Here is a 20024-nt window from a genome sequence, read left to right on the forward strand (position 1 = left end):
GCATGTATGATATGAATTTTTTGATGCATTGATTTAATTATTATGTTTTTTTTTTGTATATAGCAAATGATTGTACTGTAAATATTTAACTCTGTAAAATTGTGAAGAACATAGAAAATAAAATGCATGTTTACATCCATTTAATTGATTTGATGATAATGTGCATCAGTCTTCGGGAAATATAAATTACGAAGTTAAAAATATGACAATCCGTAGTTACCCAAATTCTTAATTGCATTTTACAATATTAGGCATAGAGAGACCTATCCATCTGCCAGCCGCAATAGAAGAAGTTTGACGCTTAGTCGGCCAATTCGAACTTGGCTATCTAAAAAATTATTCATTAAGTATCATTGCCAAACCATAGACGTTTAAAATACTGATTAATTCTTTTTTTAAAGAAGTATAGCAGTGAAGGTTGGGAGAATTAGGGTGCACCATGGTATATTTGTTCTTAAAAAGTCCTACCTAGTAACCTAATGATTTTGAAATTTGCAGCACAGTAAAATATTGTAGCTACGATTAGGTCAATAAACTCCGCGCGATAAACAATAGGTTATAATCGTGTGATATCAGGTGCGCTGATGAAACCTTATCGACGACTCAAGTGCTTTATGAGTTGACGGTATGACGACATACTGTTAATTAAAACGATGTGTTTTGTTCTTTGGGATTTTATTAAAATACTTATGAATTCTAAAAGGTAGCTTAGTTATACTGATTGTTTTTTCTAGTGATATTATTAGTTTTTAGCTTATCACAAAAGGTTTTTTTCTCTTTCACAACAAGGTCAACGATCTTAAGACTACTTGAGAGGTCTTTCGTATAAAAACTATTTTTGAAATTCAACTAAAAAGCAATTTAAATGACAATGAAGTAACAAAATCAAATATACGACTGAAATATATCACTTGCTTATTATTTTTTATACTTGCATGTGAAAAATTTAAAAAGACATACCAAGATTTTTGACCTTTTTTCAATTCAACAATTACCAGCTTTTTCTTTCTTTTGTTTTTTCACTTTATATATTTTTTAAGTTTTTATCAAATTTTAAATTGAATCTACAAACCACACACCTACTTAAAGTCGACATGTCGCTAAAACTTTTGTAAGCTCAATTTCAACATCAAATAATTATGTTATAATCACCACAAAGTTAATTGTATTTAATTCCCATAGGAACGACCACAAGCACTTTTAATGACGTCACTTTTTATGACGTCTAGGAATTCTGACCACAATGACGTTAGTTATTACTAAATTCTTCGAATTTTAATTAAAAACAGATTAATAAAATACAATATACCTAAATAGCTACAAAAATATGCCTTAACTATTAAGCACAATATTGATTAAGGGATAAATCGTATAATCGTTTTCGACGTCATGTTTACGTACTGCTCGTGTCGCTGTATTGCTGACTGCATTGCGTTTCTGTGGTCCCAGGACCAAGGGACGGGTGAAGCTCTCCTGGGGATTTATCCTTGCCTTTTCCGGGGCGGAGAGCCTGACAATTTTCCCGGGCATAAAACAGGTAGCACTAGTCCAAAAAGTTCTGCTTTTAGTCTATGTCCGTTCTAAAAAAAAATATTATCCGCACACTAATGATAGGTCAATATCTATTTTTTTTCTGGTCTTTTTCAATAAAGTATCTAGTAGTTTAAGCGATAATTAAAATAATTGAAGGGTCAGAATCAACACGTGTCTAGAATACTTGAGAAAACTAGTTAACATTCTAAACCAACAATAAGTTCGTGTTAGTCATTACGGCCAGTGCTCGGACAGACAGCGTGGGTAATAATGTAGGCTGCAATTTCCTTAACGATCTCATTCATTCCTTCTCATGTTAAAGTTGTAACTACATATTGTATTCGAACGTATTTCCTTTGAAGTATGTCTAATACTAGGTATCTAACAATCTATGTAGAGAGATCCTTTAGCTATAGGTATCGATTTAGGATTCGTGATTCTGTAAAGAATGGATTTTTTGGTCAACAAGCCAGAGCAAAGATCGCTTGTTTTCAAATTGATGCAAAAAAAGTCATTTAGTTACTTAATAACCTTTTTCATGAGTGCCATAAAGAACAAGAACCAAAATTAAAAACCGTCTACTATTGAATGTCTGAACGTCCAAGGCTTCTAATAAAACGAAAAAATTAAGACATTTCATTCGCCCAAAGACGCACAATGTGCAGTTACTTATCCATCAGCAAAAAAGAACATATCTTTAAGTCTTCTTTTCCTAAAAAACGTCTACTACTAATCTTATCAACAGATCCAGGGGAATTATACAAACACTATCCCGTCCGCTAATAACACTACAGTCATCAACTTATCAGACTGTTTCCTCCCGATTGTCATTATTATCGTACACGTGTACAATATGACAAGTTCACGCGTCACCAATTACCGCGAGTGTTCCCGTCCACCGCTCTTAAACATATTGAATTATTGGCCTTTTATTGTAAACTTTATAGGTTTTAGAAGCGACATCCATTGCCCACTTTAGATCTATCAGTGATTGCTTATTACGATAGGGAATAAATAAGCCATTTGATGTCAATAAAAGATCGTATCTTTATTTCTATTTATAGTTAGTCGTAAATACATTTCGATTAGTACCGATTGTGGTGAGCGATTGATTTTTGATGAAAATAACCTTTTGCTGTACTACTTCAATGAATCTTTTTACCATCATCACCATCAAAAAGTAAGTTTACACTGGTCGGTGTAGCGATTTCCATCTTTCTCTTTTCTGTGCCATCTCTATCACTTCCTTTTATGTTGTTACGTCTGCGGTACCTGCTATCCTATATTCTGTGCTTCTGCCTTATCCTTCAGTTGGTTCTTGGCCGTCCTTTAAACCTTCGAGTCTCTATCTGTCCTTCTATCATAGTCAATAATGTTGATAAACTGTCATATGTTCCTGCAGTCTATTTACTGTTTAAAGGTTGAAGCAACGGTCTTAAACCTACGAGATTCAAGCATACCGTGTCTCTTTACCAGGATAGAGACTGCTCTTTGATTGTTATCTTCCAAAAGATAAATAGAGCAATAAGTAATCGATACACTAGTTCATTTTGCTTCGTGCGATTCTAAGATACCTAATCACTAGTCGTTTCGTCAAGTGGTACATTTCCCTGGCAGAGAAAGCAGGAATGTATGTAATGTATAGGTGTGTCAGTTCTGCCCATATCGAAGTGCAGATCAGATAATAATAGAAACAATTATAACAACACGTAGATGAAGGGGCGCGGGTCGGGAGCCGGCTGCCAACACCGTGACACAGCCGATCTGCGAGCATCCTGCCGTGATAGCTGTCTCTAGGGCTGGGAAACATTATAATATTAATTACTGACTCTTGTTATAGGGGGCTACTCTCTAGGACTCGCGTATTAGTTATGGACAAATGGCTATTAGTAAATGAAGTCATGTAGAACTAGAAGAAATAAGAAAGTGAAAGTCAATGAAGTCAGTTCAAAGGGAATGTGAAAAGCTATCCTCGTTTGTTTCAATTATTTTGCTTTATTTTTGTTTTGGATTTTGACAATTTAGTGATTCTAAACAAAGGATTTAAAAGTGCCATTAACCAAACATAGATCCCGAATATATTCTCTCAACTCCAGCTGTGACATAACTATTCAACTTTTTCTCTCCCAAATTAGAAATAGAACGAAAGAAGTTAACAACTCGGCATGTTCATTGAGCTGCTCTTCAAGTTATAATTAGATTGTATGTCCGCAGTAGGAACTCTGAATACACGACGTATCGAATTTGACACAATGTCAAGGGTATAATGACGTAGCACAATGGCGACAATCGGCGATCTAAATTGGTTTGGCCGACCCACCGGATATCGTTCACTTTCATTCAGTGACCAGTGACGTCACTAATGTATAGTAAACATCATGTAAACAAATGCCGCAAACAATTGCTCAAATATTAGCACCTTTTAAAATAATGTGCAACGCACGTTGTGATCGAAACGTGTTAGTAAGATACTAGATGAAACCAGAGCGCTTCTGGTTTCTGAATTTAATGACATATTGTTGAAACCATCTTAATAGTTATATTAACAACTAAATACGGGCTTATGTAGGTATGCATAATGTTGTTCAACAATTTATACTAAATGTTCACACAACGTAACAACTTTCAGAACGAACTTCCAAGGAATATTTGAATTACTCACTCACTATTACAGACTTTCTAAGTTATAAGGAGTCCCCTTGACATGAAAAGTGATATGTATCGGCCACTACAACTAGGAATGTTATCATAACTACTACTGCCATCTAGTAAAGAGCGGTCGGAAACTTATTTAAATACATGAAGTTTAAATGTGATGTAGATACCGAATAAAGATAATTATTGATAGACTATACAGGGGAGAGTTTGTTTATGTTGACTGTCCTAAGGCTATGAAGTATTGGCGCCCAACTAATCGATGTAAATATGTATAAAATAAGCCAAAATTCTACATTTTTTTTCGAAATATTTGTGTTCTCAATTCTGAGTTTTTACACACTCCAAGAAACGATGATGCTATCAATGCTATGTGCTTACAAAATAAATTCTACTGACATAAGTAGGTATTAAACATAATACAGCAGCTACTTTAATTAGGTAGATCTAATTAATGTTATTAAGGTCCCCAATAAAACCTGTGAAATACAAACACGTTGTTTTAAACAGTAACCATTTACTAATCTTTCTTATAATTGATTAATTATATTATCTGCACTCTAACGAGTATTCTCCTTTGTCTCTAAATCTACACTAATATATAAAACTAAAGAGTTTGTTTGAACGCGCTAATCTCAGGTTCAAATTGAAAAATTCTTTTTGTGTTGAATAAACCATTCATCGAAGAAAGTTAGTAGTAGGCTATATACCACCACGCTGCGACTAAAAGGAGCGAAGATACAATGGAAAATGTGGAAAAAACAGGGCAGGAATAAATCATAACTTATATCTTCTAACCACGCGGACAAAGTTGCGGGCAACAGCTAGGATTTAATAAATTTCATAATCACTTTTACTCTGAACATTTCTTATCTTACATTCTTTCGCCTTCGGCCACCCCGATTTTAATTCACAATGAATAATTGTTAAACCGGATTTTCAAAGAACTCTGTGATGAACAGTCTGAACGAATTATCTATAACAGGATTATGCAGCTGGTGCCGCTTTGAAACGGGGATTACTTGCTCGCTTCGTAAATCTCATTTATTATGAGCTCTATCCCAGTGTGACGTGAATGTGAATTGTTACGTTCTAATTTAATATTTAAGGGGCTTAAATATTTTTTAAGCCAATTGATAAAGTTAAATTTTATACAACGCAGAAAATATCCGAACACCAAAAATATCCCTAAGTAAACGAAAAAAAGAAAACCTGTGCTAACAAGCATAATAACACAAATAAAATAATTTATTCATCATATAATCTTGATTTCAAAAAGTTGCATCGATTTGTGTTAGAACCAATTAGTTACTTATTTGACGTGGAAAAGTTATGTGTTGTTATCATGCAATTTATTAAAGGTTATCGTTAGGATGTCGTCAACTGACTTCATCAACACACGGCGTGATCTCTCGCTGACGCATTTCTCTACAAAAGTTATTATAGAGGTTACTCTCTACGTAATCTCAACGCGTCAGAAAAAATATAAAAAATCTGGCAAGATCTGTTGCACAAAATTTCTTTAATTCTGGTAGCATTTATCTTATGAATAGTAGCTTTCTTTGATTACATTATTAAACAGTTTCAGATTTCGCGAACAAATACCAGCCTTGTAGGTTACAGCAAAGATAACAGCGTTAAAGCGCATTTATAAACAAAAAAATCTAAAATTATACTGCTTTGCAACAGTAAACCAAATTAAACATAAAACGATCTTATTTGAATTATCATAGATAAATGCTTAAGCTTAACAATCCAATATTTCAGAACTCGCTATCTGAAACGGCGCTTGTCTATGCCCAGTCACGGTCTGTCACAGTGTCAATCGATTTCACAGTGACATTGACAGTTCGCGTATTGTCGTCGGCGGGGTTGATCGAGTGCAAATTAATTAAATTTATTAAATAAAAACGTATTTATTCTACCAGCACCGGTAGATCACAGACCAGCAAACGATGGATTCGGAGGATAAACGCGCCGAAGGCTGGAAGTACCTAAATAAGCAATATTTTGGTGATGGTTAGTGAAAATTCTTGTTTCGCGAATTCTGTTGAAGAATTTAGCACTAGTTTACATGTTGTCGTCACAAGGACACGGTAATTTCTTATGGCGACGAGTTCGGAGCATCAGATTCATTGAAACTCGTGCCTTTATATCACAAATTGCGATTGACGTAGAGCTCTTGAAATTACCGATGATCTAGTTAGGTCATTAAAAATCCGTCGTCATGAATTATTATCAGTTAGATTAATGTCGCAAGTAAATTAACATGTCTGATACAGTTATCGGGAAACGTGAACCTGTGTGAGAAGAACGTAGATATTTAATGATGTGTCTGTGTAAATCATCTTAGAAATTTCCAGTAAAGTTGTTTAGATAAGCCAGTACTAACAGATATCCTAATCCAATAATAAATTCTAGCTATATATAAAATTTATAGTTAAAAATACCTATGTTTATCAGGGGTATTATCATTCTTAAAACTAGAACTAGGTAAAAAAACAAATCAATATAAAATAAAGTTCAATAATCATCAATTAGATGTTAAAAAAATATATTTTTCGAAACATTAAAATAGCATTTCATCAGTTTTCAACTCAGACAATTAATTAATGTTTATAATTAATCAGTAATAAATAACAGGTCAGAAGTCACTCTCTAAAGTACTGAGAAGTCACTCGCAAACAGCAACAAACTGGATAGATAAAGTAGACATGTATTTATTTATAATCACTTGTGTGTGGCATGTTGTAAATAATATACTATTTTAGATTTCCATCTATATGAAAACATATCTTTATCTTTATATGAAAACTTTAACAAATAATTTTGTTAAGCATAAGGTCTATGTATATTTTCATTAAATAGCTCCCAAAGCCTTTAAACATTCTTCTTATACTTATAGTTACAAGTTGTTATCATAAGATTAAGACCATATTGTCCAAATACTGGCTTTCTCTTAATTTAATGAATTTGAGAAGTGTTGAAAAAATGCCTAAATCAGTTAAAATTAAAAAAGAATACCATAGTGACATATTGCAGTAGATCAATTACTGTACATTACTTGCCAATGCACCAGTTGTGAAAAAAAAACATACTTAATATGACCTATAGTAACATTCACTGACCTTGTCTGTGCCTATTGATTTTTTATGCATTCATGTTAAACCATTAAATGAGGTTTTAATGTGTGCAACCCATATTATACTCTCTTTGCATTATGTTCTCTTTTGTGATTTTTATTACTTATTATTTTTATTAAATTGGTCAAGAAAAATTGCACAAGCGAATAGCTTCGAAATTAATGTTTCTTAAGTCCGGTGTGTTGGTACTTGCATTGGTGCTAAAAAAAACAAAAACTCAGATAAATCTAAAAAAAACAAGTAATGCTGATATTTCCTTTCTAGAATTTTTTTTATTTCAATTAACAGAAACTGTCTGCAATACGGCTAGGCTTCGCCAAAATATTATCTATGAATTAGTATTTTTTTTTTGTAATAGTAGATACTTAAGAATATTATATGTAGATAGAGTTAAATATTTACAAGTAAAAAAGCAAAAAATAATTAAATCAAAGCATCAAAAAATTCATCGGCATCACTGCCGGCTGGGAGTGTGCCCAAAAGGCTGGCAGCATTGCCACGTTGAATGGCAATGCTAATCCTCTGAGCGAGGTAAAAGCCAGCCTTTGGGTCACGAGAAGTGTCAACGAGACGCTTTGCTAGGTCTTTAAAAAGCGTTTATAATTAGTATTATACTAAACATTGGAAAACATTGATTAATCTTATCTAATGTCAAATCAATTGATCACAACAATGACTGATTGACTGAGAAGCAGACAACCACAGCAATTGATATGTTTTTCATAGTTTCAAGTGATTAACTAATGTTGGTGTTGATGAGTCTGCAATGTGTTTTTTAGTAACGGCTCCCGCATTAATAATTATTTAATTCTTGTGTCGCGGAGGATTTCAAAAAGTTTCATGTCATATGCACACACACACTTTCGTTAATCACACAAATGTCCTACGCGGGGATCAAATCCGCGACACGCGTACAGTGGGTTTGGCATGGTAAGCTCAACCTCTCGGCTATCCGTGCAGTAGGTCAAATCTGTGAAAATATCACGTGTTTAGCTATCATGGTTCATGAGATACAACCTGGTGTTAAACGGACGGACAAACAAACAAACAGACTCTCTCAGTAATAAGGTTCCGTGTTAACCGTATGGGTATGGAATACTAAAAACAGTTTTATCTCAAGGCACTAAAGTTGAATATTAAATAATATTGATATGTAGTGAAATGACATGAAAACATTTACGTAATAACTCTCAGTCCTGTGATGATACATAATATTTATTTAAGTGGCTAGCTGATAGTCGGGTAGGCTTCAAATTAATGTACATGTAGGTAAATGCTCACACTTGTAAACATTCACAACACTGATATGAATTGGATGTTAAAACTATTTATGAACTAGCTGTTGCCCGCGACTTTGTCCGCGTGGTTAGAAGATATAAGTTATAATTTATACCTGCCTTCTATCTTGTAGGATTCAGTCAGCGTTTGCAATGTAAGCGCAAAAAATGTGTTTTTTTACGACCTCACATTAGATACCTCAAAAATTGTAGCCTATGTGTTATTCTGATGTATAAGCTATATTGTGGTAAAGTTTCATTCAAATCCATTCAGTAGTTTTTACGTGAAAGAGTAACAAACATCCATACATCCATACTTACAAACTTTCGCCTTTATAATAGTAGTAGGATTTATTAAAGGAATATTTATTTACGTTTTTTTAAATAGGGACGAATATTTTTACGGCGGGATTTTTAGTCTATCTATTAAAAGACATGTAGATAAACTCTAAAGTAGCTAGCAACTTACCTGTCTATAGTTTAAAAATCTAAAACTCACACTTACATTTTACTTGATGTGGATAATTGAAAAGATTATATCCTACCTTACCAAGTAGATACAGGCAATAGCAAACGTCAATGACATCCTAGTACAACCGAAAAATACAGTTTTGAATATCTAATTTTGCTGTTGAATGTACCTAGGACCTACCACCGCTGAAATCGTGACGGCGCGCGCGCTGCCTGGCGTAGAACGTCGTCTCTGTTTGTTATGAAATGACGTCACAAAATCATTGTTTTTCTCTCTCCAGGTGAACGCGCCAACTATGTGAACATACCTCATGTGATCGCGATGGTCGGACTGCCGGCGCGCGGCAAGACCTACATCTCAAAGAAGCTCTCCAGATACCTCAACTGGATAGGAATCAATACTAGGGGTAAGTGGCTCTTATCATAACAATATCGTACTGGAGAGCCATCAAACACATCTTAAGATAAGAGGGAGGCACCCTGAAATACTGAAGCTTTTTCTTGCATTGAGCATTATTTTATCAGGCCTGTTCTTAGATACTTAGTTTTTTTAACTTGAATAAGGTGTTTTTTGAAGAGAGTCCCATTTCGTAAGATCAAGGTAATAGTTAAAAAAAAATATTTTACTAAGAAATATTTGAATGATTATATATTATATTACATTTATATACGTAACAACGTAGGTATCCTTCACAACTCCATTTCAAGTGACGAAAGCTTACCGCTTCGCTACTTAATAAAGTCACCCTAACATTAGCAACCATTAATATTAGCTTAATTATTTGCCATGACTCACTCCATGCATGCACGCGATCTTAACACGTGTCCCCATAGAGCTAAACTATATAATTTTGTATTTTGTAAAACCTACAACCTACAAGTACAAACAGAAAATTACACAAGTAACAAGGCTGTCAAGGACAAGCTAATATTGTATAACAGTCCATACGGCACTTCAGTCAATAGTTAATTTTAGTACCTTAAGGAATACCACCATATCTTAAAGTAGTATTATGGCTGTAGTGAAAGCGAGATAGTGCACTACACGGTGTAGAGCGGCATCTCTTTCCACATTTGGTGGTACATTTGTTGGTATGTTAAGGTATAAAGTGGCAGTAGACCTGCTAATCTTGTTGCTAAGTAACAAATCTATAGTTTACAATTCTATAGCTTTCCTTTACTGGTGGAAACGCTGAAATGTTCGAAAATAATATTTTAAGTCGTTGAATCACGGGACTAAGATCTGTCATTTTCATTAATTCGACTCTTGCTTGAAATGTCGCTAAGCCAGGGGGGGGTAGTAAGTAAGAGTCTGACACTATCCATTTCCTCGCCCGAGGGAGTGGGTGTCCATGAGGATTCCCCCGCCTTAACAAAAAGAAAAAGGGGGTTAAGTATAAACTGTCAACGATTCATATCAGAATTCAGAAGCTTCTGTTTTATGAGGATGTCATTTAATTACCTAGATACATCATGTAATACCGTACACGTGTCTTATCGCTGTTGCCAAATTACTTAGTGAACGTATACATCAATACAGCACGTTAGATAAACTTGATGCTATGCTAAATATAAAAATCTTTCCATCCTTAGCTAATACTAATAAATTTTATATAAAGTATGGTATTGAAGAGGATCATTCTGATGTCGACGGCAGAACCGTAAAGTTTGTTTAACCCCAGACACGTCAAAGTAACCACCAATTATGTACAACCATCTCCCAGTAAGCGGAGGATATAAATCGACACCATCAGTAATATTTTCTTTTTTTCGAACCAAAAGTATCTAGACGCTCACTACGCCAATTCCATGATGATCCACATTCCTAGACCTATTTATAACACTAAAAGCAACTTCTACAACATTTTCTTTGTTTTGTCCATCCAGTATTCAACCTAGGCGAGTACAGGCGGCACGCGACGACGGCGTACACGAGCCATGAGTTCTTCCGCGCCGACAACAAGGAGGCGATGGCGATACGGCAGCAGTGCGCGCTGGACGCGCTGCACGACGTCTGCGAGTGGCTCGCCAAGGGCGGGGAAGTCGCTGTGAGTAACTAAACATTTTTAGTTTTTGCTTGTAACCTGGGAGAATAGTAATGGGATTCCATCGTCAATGATACATAATAATGGCTAAAACCTGAGATGGATAAATGAACGTTTGATAGATTGATACTCACGAATATTAATCGGGATAGATTTTAGACCCAACCGGCGCCCTTAATCATGAGCTGACGCGGTAGTGATCGTAGCGATTCAAACATCTGGAACCCAGTCGAAACCCTTTTTTATCATAAAGTCTTATGCACGATAAACCCAAACTCAGAACAAGCAGTCGGGTATCACACGATGTTTATTCTACACAGAGATCAAATCGTAGCGCGTAGTTTGTATATACCATTCCAATACATGCGCAGAAAATCAAAGACACATATTTGTGGACATCACCATCATACTTGACTTTACCGAGAAAAGAAAAACGTGATTAATTTACATAGTGTGATAAACTGCTAAATAAATAATCTCAGGTCTGCGTAGATTTGTCCTGCTACCTTGTCGAATAACACCGGTCGGTGTACCGTTGAGCCACTGTGTCTACTGTCTAGGCCAGTATTAATACTTCTAGCAAGCTAATATCTCAAATTATAATAGTAGGAACTGGTTGAGCAAGTTATTTATTGCGCGTTAGTATATATTCATGAATATAATAATTTTATATAGTATGGTATCACTCGATTAGTGGGAAAAAATCGGTTGGCTTTTGAAGTTTATTTCGCCGTTTCTTCTCCACTGCTACAGTACTTAAGAACTGCTGAAGGGGGAAGCGAACTTAAATAAAACAAGTTATTATGGTATAGGATATCATATCCTAAACAACTACTTTGTTATTTTTTTAATATAATGAGTTCTGAACTAGAATTTCTATAAAAACTTGTTTACTATTCATATATTCTTCATTTCCATACATTACGGAGCATCTCTCCACAACTGAATTAAAAATAATCAATCTGTGATTATAACTGAAATATCCTAGACTCATCATCGATCCTTTGCGTCAAGTCTTCTGAGATTATAACCTAACCGGCTTATAACTTCCAAAACCATTTAAAACGTACGCCAATAAACCGTTAATATCCCGACCGGCCGCGTCTAATTCGGTTATCGCTCAGACTAACTTCTTTATTACTTAATCCTACGTATCTGTCTTTATCGATTATAGCGTTTGGTAAACGAAAATATCGACGAATGTTTCATTTCAAAGTCTACGAATGAATTTCAAATTCGATGGGCCTTTTGGTCTAGTGGTTAGTGACCCTGACTGCTATACCGGAGGTCGTGGGTTCGATTCCCGCCCAGGACAAATGTTGTGTGATGAGCATGATCATTTGTTCTGGTGTCTGGGTGTAATTTATCTATAATATGTATGTATTTAGAAATATATAAGTAAGTTTATCAGTTGTCTGGTTACCATAACACAAGCTCTGCTTAGCTTGGGATCAGATAACCGTGTGTGAGTTGTCCCATGATATTATATTATATTATATTAAATTTATCCTGTTTTAAATGACTTGGATTGCATTTCTGAGTCTTTGTGCATGTAACATGCAAACGACACTAGAATTAAATTCGTAACAGCGGGAGTCTTTTTATATAAAAAAAATGCTACATATTTGAGAGAAAAAAAACCTTACAATAAAAAGCGTTTTAAACTGTAATCTTCATCCATCCCAGTTACAATAAAAGATTCAACATAAACTAGTTTTACATCATGAATGTTTATAAACCAAATATGTAAGTGACAACCTTCCAAAGGAAACACACCTCTATTTCTATAACAATAAGGCCCACATTCGCAGGTGTTCGACGCGACAAACTCGACGCTGGACCGGCGGCGCATGATCCGCGACATCGTGGTGCACAAGATGGGCTTTAAGCTGTTCTTCGTGGAGTCCATCTGTGATGACCCCCGGATCATAGAACAGAATATCATGGTGAGGTATCTTCGGTTTTTGGTTTTCTGATATAGGTTTGAATTACTACATCCAAAAATGTTCGCTTCCTTATAACATGTCTACGATTGGCAACATAAGCATAGTCAGAATGGGACAAAAAACAGTCATTCTTTGTTCATTTTTCAATTCGTCATAACTTTGGTATCATACAATACTTATTATTGGCATTAGATTCAGATGTGTTATTATAAGTCATAATTAACTTATAACCAAAGAGCTACTGTGTTACTGAACCTAAAGCTATCTACCACTTATCTAAACTAATTTACCTTTATTATCTAAATTCCAGGAAGTAAAAGTAAGCAGTCCGGACTACACGAACATTCAGAACACAGACAACGTGCTAAACGACTTCCTGCTGAGAATAGAGCATTACAAGGAGAAGTACGAGCCTCTAGACGAGACCATAGAGTCGGAGTACAGCTTCATGAAGACCTACGACACCGGCGAGAAGGTGGTCGTGCACAAACACGAAGGTCACATACAGAGCCGGATTGTCTATTACCTGATGAACATACATATTGTGCCCAGGACTATTTATTTGACTAGGGTGAGTGTTTTTTGTTTTTCTGTAAGTTTATTTTTGCTGTCTAATTCCAGGGAATGCTTTAATTATGCTGTAAATTATTTTGGATGTAACAATAGTTTTTTTTTACTTGTCAGTACTGTCTTTTTGTTCAACGGCAAAGTCAATGTCATTTATTATTTACAAACATAGGTACATTTATAAAAGTTATCCATGTTCTGACGTCACATGAGAATGCAAATTATTGCATTGTTGCAATAAACATTAAATAGTAATATTGAGTTCAAATTGGTCTGAATTCTGAAGATATACATTTTTGAGTATTAACATAGCATAAAAGGATGATTTTTTGTTACTGAAATCTGAAATACGAACCCAGTTCGGAAACAAGGTATCCAAACAACTTACCAAAAAAACTATTCAATAAATCGACATCTAGTCTTCCAAAATGTATTTAACACACTCCTAAAACATCCCTTAAAATTTCAGCATGGTGAGAGCACCCACAACATAGTGGGTCGTATCGGTGGTGACAGCGACCTGTCTGTCCGGGGCCGGCAGTACGCGAAGGCTCTAGCCGGGTACATCGACCAGCAGCAGATCCCAGGGCTCAGGGTCTGGACCTCCTGGATGAAGAGGGCCATCCAGACCGTCAAAGATGTGAAGGCGCCACAGGAGAGGTGGAAGGCGCTTAATGAGATTGATGCGGTAAGGTTTTTGTTTAAGAGCTTGTAGCCTCTGAAATGTTTATTGAATAATGTCGTTGTGAAAAAAAAAAGATAATGTGCCGCCATAGTGCGCAAAATGTTCTAATTTTGATCTCCGCATAAGATTAGCATGTATGTGTTTGATCCACAAATCAGGGTACCTATCGTTTTGTTAATGATTTAAGTGTCTGTGAACCCGCGATGCATAGAAGAAGTCTATAGTTTTCTATTTTTGTTGGGAGAGAAATTCTTCGAATATTATTAAATTAATCGAAAGTAATCGAAACTCACCACCAATTCCAGGGCATATGCGAAGAGATGACCTACGCCGAGATCCAACAGAAGTACCCGTCGGACTTCAACGCGCGCGACGCCAACAAGTTCGCGTACCGCTACCCGCGCGGCGAGAGCTACGAGGACCTGGTGGCGCGCCTGGAGCCCGTCATCATGGAGCTGGAGCGGCAGGGGAACGTGCTGGTCGTGTCGCACCAGGCCGTCATGCGCTGTCTGCTCGCCTACTTCCTCGATAAGTCCGCTGGTCAGTACGCTCATGTCGGCTTATGAGGTCGTAAGGACATCGACAGGAGGTCGACATCTCTGATACTGGTTAGTATCAGAGATGTCGACTGAAGTCCGTTCCATTCAAGAAAGATCATGTATCCTCCCCTCTTATTTTCTTGGCTGTACAAAAAATACAACGGCATAATTTAAGCTTATCAGTATTGAGCCTTCGGTATCTTACTGCAGGATATTAAAGCTTCTCATCTTTCTTACCCTATCTATGTAATTAGAACAAATTTATTATCTAATTAGAAATCCAATTAATATTATAAGATCGAGTCACGCAAAAACCACTAAACACATTTAAGCGAAATTTTGTACACAGATAGCTTGGATTAACACATAGGATAGTTTTATCCCAATTTTACGTTTCCGTGGAATCCTTTACAAATTTCCGTGGTCTAAGCCGCTAGCAATAGCTGGCATAGAATATACAGAAAAAAATTCCTATATTAATAACTTGCCTATACATGTATCTACAGAGGAGTTGCCGTACCTGCACGTGCCCCTCCACACGGTGATCAAGCTGACGCCGGTCGCGTACGGCTGTCGCGAGGAACACATCAAGCTGTCCGTGCCCGCCGTCGACACGCACCGCCCCAAGCCTTCTGTGAGTATACGCCGGGGTATGCGATACCTTGCACAGGACTACACACGCACGAGAATAATAGACGGATAATATTCCTACAATCGTTAACTATGAATAAATTGGTCAAATATATGGATAAATCTTTTGTAGGGGCCAATGGCCACCTTTTAGAAGGAGGTCTGTTACAATGCATTTCCAAAAAGGGAATGGCATTATTAAGGCCCATGACTTACCCTTGTATCGCATTTTTCATCAATTTTTGATAGTAGGTAACTACTGGCAAAAATGGATGTCACTGTAAGTAACTTATTTTCAAATTGACTAGCTACCTGAATTCAGTTAAAATTAAATGTCGTTTCTATATATTTTTTCAATTTATATCATAGGTTGTAGAAATGTAATTTGTCTATTTACACTGGTTTCGACACACGGATACATACTGATACTGGTCTATACGTCTTCTATCTATCAACTTAGCCTCACTATGCTCTTAATTTATCCAGTGTGTGGGTAGGTATTAAAAATCGTAAGAATTATTGCTACCAGTCATTGCTATAGATTTCTTATTCAGTAAGGATCACTAGATATTTTAATGATAAGAAGCTGAGATTTTATATACTGTAGTTTGCATTAGTTGTAATCTTATAAGATATAAGTAAGTATATAGCCACACTAGTAGTTATAGCAAGTATTTACACTATATTATTATTTTCTGCATAACAGTTTACTCACGCGTATTTAATACTCGTGAGTAAGCGGTTATTTAGTAAATAATTACAAAATGTATTCTCCATTTGTTCGGTAACTGGAAAAAGTAAGCAATCTTGGTGGACCATTTTGTTTAAAAACTCATATTGAAAATGCGACTAAAACCTAATGTAAAACAATAATTAATCAGTCGTTTCTTATTTAATATTAAACACATATTAAACAAGTTTTAACTCGCTTTTTGTTTTCAAGCAAATTTTTTAAACAAAATGTTACTCTAAGATTAAGTACCTAAAGAAATGAGGTATAAACGAGTTAATTAGTTTCACTATAGCACTTTTCCTTAGTTAGTTCATTATACCTACTCAAATAGTTGATGCGTATTGCATAGGAGTCGTTAATAAGTTAGTGTCTGCGCAATGGAAAACTGCCTTCTTCTAAAAGTATTAAATGCATAAAGCGCATAGGTAAGCCGGTAACATATACAAGGTCAATCCACAAGAATAAAAGTTAATACATCAAAAGTCAAATGATTTTTATGATTTATAAATAAATATAAAAAAATACCTTGGTTGAAATAAATTGCTTAAACAACTTCTGACGAAATACATGCTTAAAAAATTCTATGGAATGAATATTTCTATGACAAAAATCATATTATAAAATTTCTTTAAACTATTCAATCGCGTTCTAACCCTCTTTCTATTTTCCGCTAAACATCTGGAATACTCATCAATAGTAATTCAGAATACAGATAACAATACAAACATACAATCGTATTAAAAAGTAATTTATTTGACAGGACGACGAAGATGCGGCAGACGTCCAAGTACGCAATGTTTGAAGCATGAGCTAGCATAGCGTAGCATAGCATAGCATGGGTGTAGTATAGCTGTTGTTGTAAAAACAAGAATTTCAAAAGTAAATGTGTTTTTTCGTTGTTATATTTAATACTAAGTCTTGACTCAATACTCAGTCTATTTTCTAGGCATTAATATATTATATAACGAATATTATTTATAATAACTAAAATCTAAAATAAATATTATTGAGTCTTGACTATTTGGTATTGAACAAAGTTAGAACACATTTTCCAAGGGTAATTTGTTGTAATGCGAATTATTTTGAGGTTTTTAGACGCCCCATACTGTGCGTCCAGTGAGGAAAACATTTTTCTTATATTTTTCTTTTATATACAAGGTCTCAAAAGTCAAGATATAAACATAGTGTCATAGATTTTCGGTTAGACACTTAAACTGCTTATTTAACAAGAGTAAATTGAATTTTTTTTCGACCTCGTACGTAATTCGCATATCAGTCATTTAATCTCCAAAGAATTTCTGGTTTTTACAACAAAGTTTTGACATCGTTTTTGGCGGGTAAAGTGACAGTCGTGTGATTTGACAGGTGTGAGGTGGAGGTTATCTGTGTGTGGCTTGTGGCGGAGCTTCGGAATTTTATAATAAAACGTGTGTTATGTTGTGTTCAAAATTGAGTGTATTCACTTATTTGGCTATTTATACGTATATGTATCTATTGGTAACGGTGGTTATATTTGCACCAATACTTCCCATATTGGTGCTCACCATACCGTTTTCCCCTCTCCTCTCCCTATTGGGTAATTGGCAACACTGAAGTTAACAAAGAACCAAACAACGAAGTAGTTTAAAAAAGACCACCTATGACAACAATTGTAATACTATCTTGGAAGAAAAAAATCTTCTTTCTCTTATTTTATTCTAAACTATTTTTCATTAATTCAATGGGAATACATACTGGTTTTGAAAATGCGTAATGCCAATATTCATTGGAAGTAAGATTGAGACTGGCACAAGTGAGTTGTTTGTCAGGTTTTCGCCGGTGTGACAGGGAAACATTGTTATTTGAATCATTGTTGAGTTGTTATTAGATGTCAGTGCTAACCCATCTCATCTTGTTCTAAATACTTATACCTAGTACTTGAGTAAATAACAAGTTTTTCATTTTTCTGGAGTATAGAAGTTACTATATATACTGATACTAACAAACATTTGAATGACAACACTTGTATTTGAAAAGTAGAATAATAATAATTTATCGCATTAATTAATTCAAAGGTATGGTATTTACCGTCGCTGTCTCCTGCCTGGACGCTGATACAGGCAAGACAAGCAGCTACAAAACATACGGTCGTAGATACCTCTCATCCGGTTTATATTATCAATTCAGTGAAAATGAAAGCAATTATGTATGCTAGTGGCCCCTTTCGTGGTATTCCAACGAACATACAATTACTATATCATTGTGATGCAGATACTCCCAGACATAGATAAATTTATCCATCAATAGACATGAAGCAGCCGATTTGGCTGAACGCCACAAAACCCATAAAAACTGTCAGTATTTGTGTATATCTATTTAATGTATGGAGTGTGTACAAATATATATGTTACATCAAGCATTACCGTATCGTCTGCACGTGATGCATGTTGTAAGTCGACTCCATTCCAAGACCCGAGTCTGTTTCGTCCGCAGGTGATACCCGCGCCGCCTATCAAGCCGCCCACGCCGCCCGTCCTCAACGGCGATGCCAACGGCGAACAGAACGACGACACCCAGGCGCATTAACATGTATACACGACCCCTAGATAATGCAATCAAAACATTGTCCATGCTAGTTCAAAAATCTAGATTTAAATGACATTTTGGGTATTTATTCTGTGTGAACGATGTAGTAACCCTAAAAGTAAAGCATTGTTGTAGTTATCTGTGACTGTCTACGATCTGTCAAGTCGACGAATTTGAGACTGATGTTAAGTGAGTTTAGATTTTTAAATTTTTTAAGTCATGTTTGTCTTTGTACTGAACATAAATACCTAAAGTACGTTCACAATCACTTGGCCGCTTATCACCGTTCACTCAGAGTTAGCGAGGGGTCACAAAATCCAGAGATTAATCATTTTCTGTTCAACAGAAACGTGACATACTTTTTTTAACTTACCGCCTCAGCTCTTTGACACAAATATTAAGGGTACCAGCGCTGCAGCGCTTGACAGCTATTCGTTTAGCTTTGATTGTCATTACACTACACGGCTCAGCCGCTAATAAAGCGCTTTTTACGCTTACTGGCGTCAAACGCGAGTACATCGTAAGAAAGTGGCGCAAATTCTTGATAGTGTGTCCCCACGCTTATATATTTTTATAAGCCGTCTCGTTTTGTCTAGTTAGCTCTTATCTTACTATCATATTTATAAATAATATTTAACTATACATAAGAATTTTTACAAAGTGGCTATGTATATTAAATGTAATATTGTAAAATTATAGGTAATTTAACTTTTATTTAAATATAAGTTTAATGTAAGTGGGCTTTGGTGTTTTATTTTTACCATCTTATAGCCTTCGGCTTTAACGGTAGCCGGTACGGTAACGGTAGTTTAGCGGTACCGTTACATGTATACCGTTTTCTTTAAATTATTTTCTATCGCCTTTTACCTGCCCATTTAGGCAGATCCTATAAATAACATTTTGTTTTTGTGTTATCACCCAAAGGGCCTCATATTAAATTATACAAGTAACATACAGCTATAATACCTACATTCTGAATTTCTGAGCCAGAACAGAAAGTGACAGAAAGAGTTAACAAATGGCAGTCACATTGATAAAACGCCATCTATCAATGAAAAGCTATACCAATGTTCTTTAAGCTTTTCTACATCCCACTAGATGGCACTACGTGTATGGTCTGGAGGTAAGCGGTAGCGTCTCTGTCCGTTTCGAGTGCATCGATGACTGCGTACGGTGCGTAGTACGACCACAATATAGCTTTATGTAGGACAAACAGTATTAACATTCATAATTAG

The 20024-nt window shown here is 35.5% G+C and overlaps 1 protein-coding gene across 3 annotated transcripts in view; it reads left to right on the plus strand.

Annotated features, from left to right (window-relative positions):
• The window catches only part of LOC113501737 (6-phosphofructo-2-kinase/fructose-2,6-bisphosphatase), a 31509-nt gene extending 11980 nt beyond the window's left edge, over nucleotides 1-19529 (plus strand). The window contains exons 1-10 of one of the 3 annotated variants that reach the window (XM_026882949.1): nucleotides 6028-6207; nucleotides 9361-9486; nucleotides 10967-11127; nucleotides 12936-13070; nucleotides 13381-13641; nucleotides 14107-14325; nucleotides 14628-14862; nucleotides 15368-15495; nucleotides 16985-17011; nucleotides 18697-19529. In XM_026882949.1, coding sequence (XP_026738750.1) covers nucleotides 6144-6207; nucleotides 9361-9486; nucleotides 10967-11127; nucleotides 12936-13070; nucleotides 13381-13641; nucleotides 14107-14325; nucleotides 14628-14862; nucleotides 15368-15495; nucleotides 16985-17011; nucleotides 18697-18789 — 1449 coding nt within the window. In that variant the 5' untranslated portion in view covers nucleotides 6028-6143 and the 3' untranslated portion in view covers nucleotides 18790-19529. Of the gene's footprint in view, nucleotides 1-6027; nucleotides 6208-9360; nucleotides 9487-10966; nucleotides 11128-12935; nucleotides 13071-13380; nucleotides 13642-14106; nucleotides 14326-14627; nucleotides 14863-15367; nucleotides 15496-16984; nucleotides 17012-18696 lie in introns of those variants that run through there. The other 2 variants (XM_026882947.1, XM_026882948.1) reach the window with 2 other exon arrangements.
• The last annotated feature ends 495 nt before the right edge of the window (nucleotides 19530-20024 follow it).

The sequence above is a fragment of the Trichoplusia ni genome, chromosome 16 (assembly GCF_003590095.1).
Source record: "Trichoplusia ni isolate ovarian cell line Hi5 chromosome 16, tn1, whole genome shotgun sequence".
Lineage (NCBI taxonomy): Eukaryota > Metazoa > Arthropoda > Insecta > Lepidoptera > Noctuidae > Trichoplusia > Trichoplusia ni.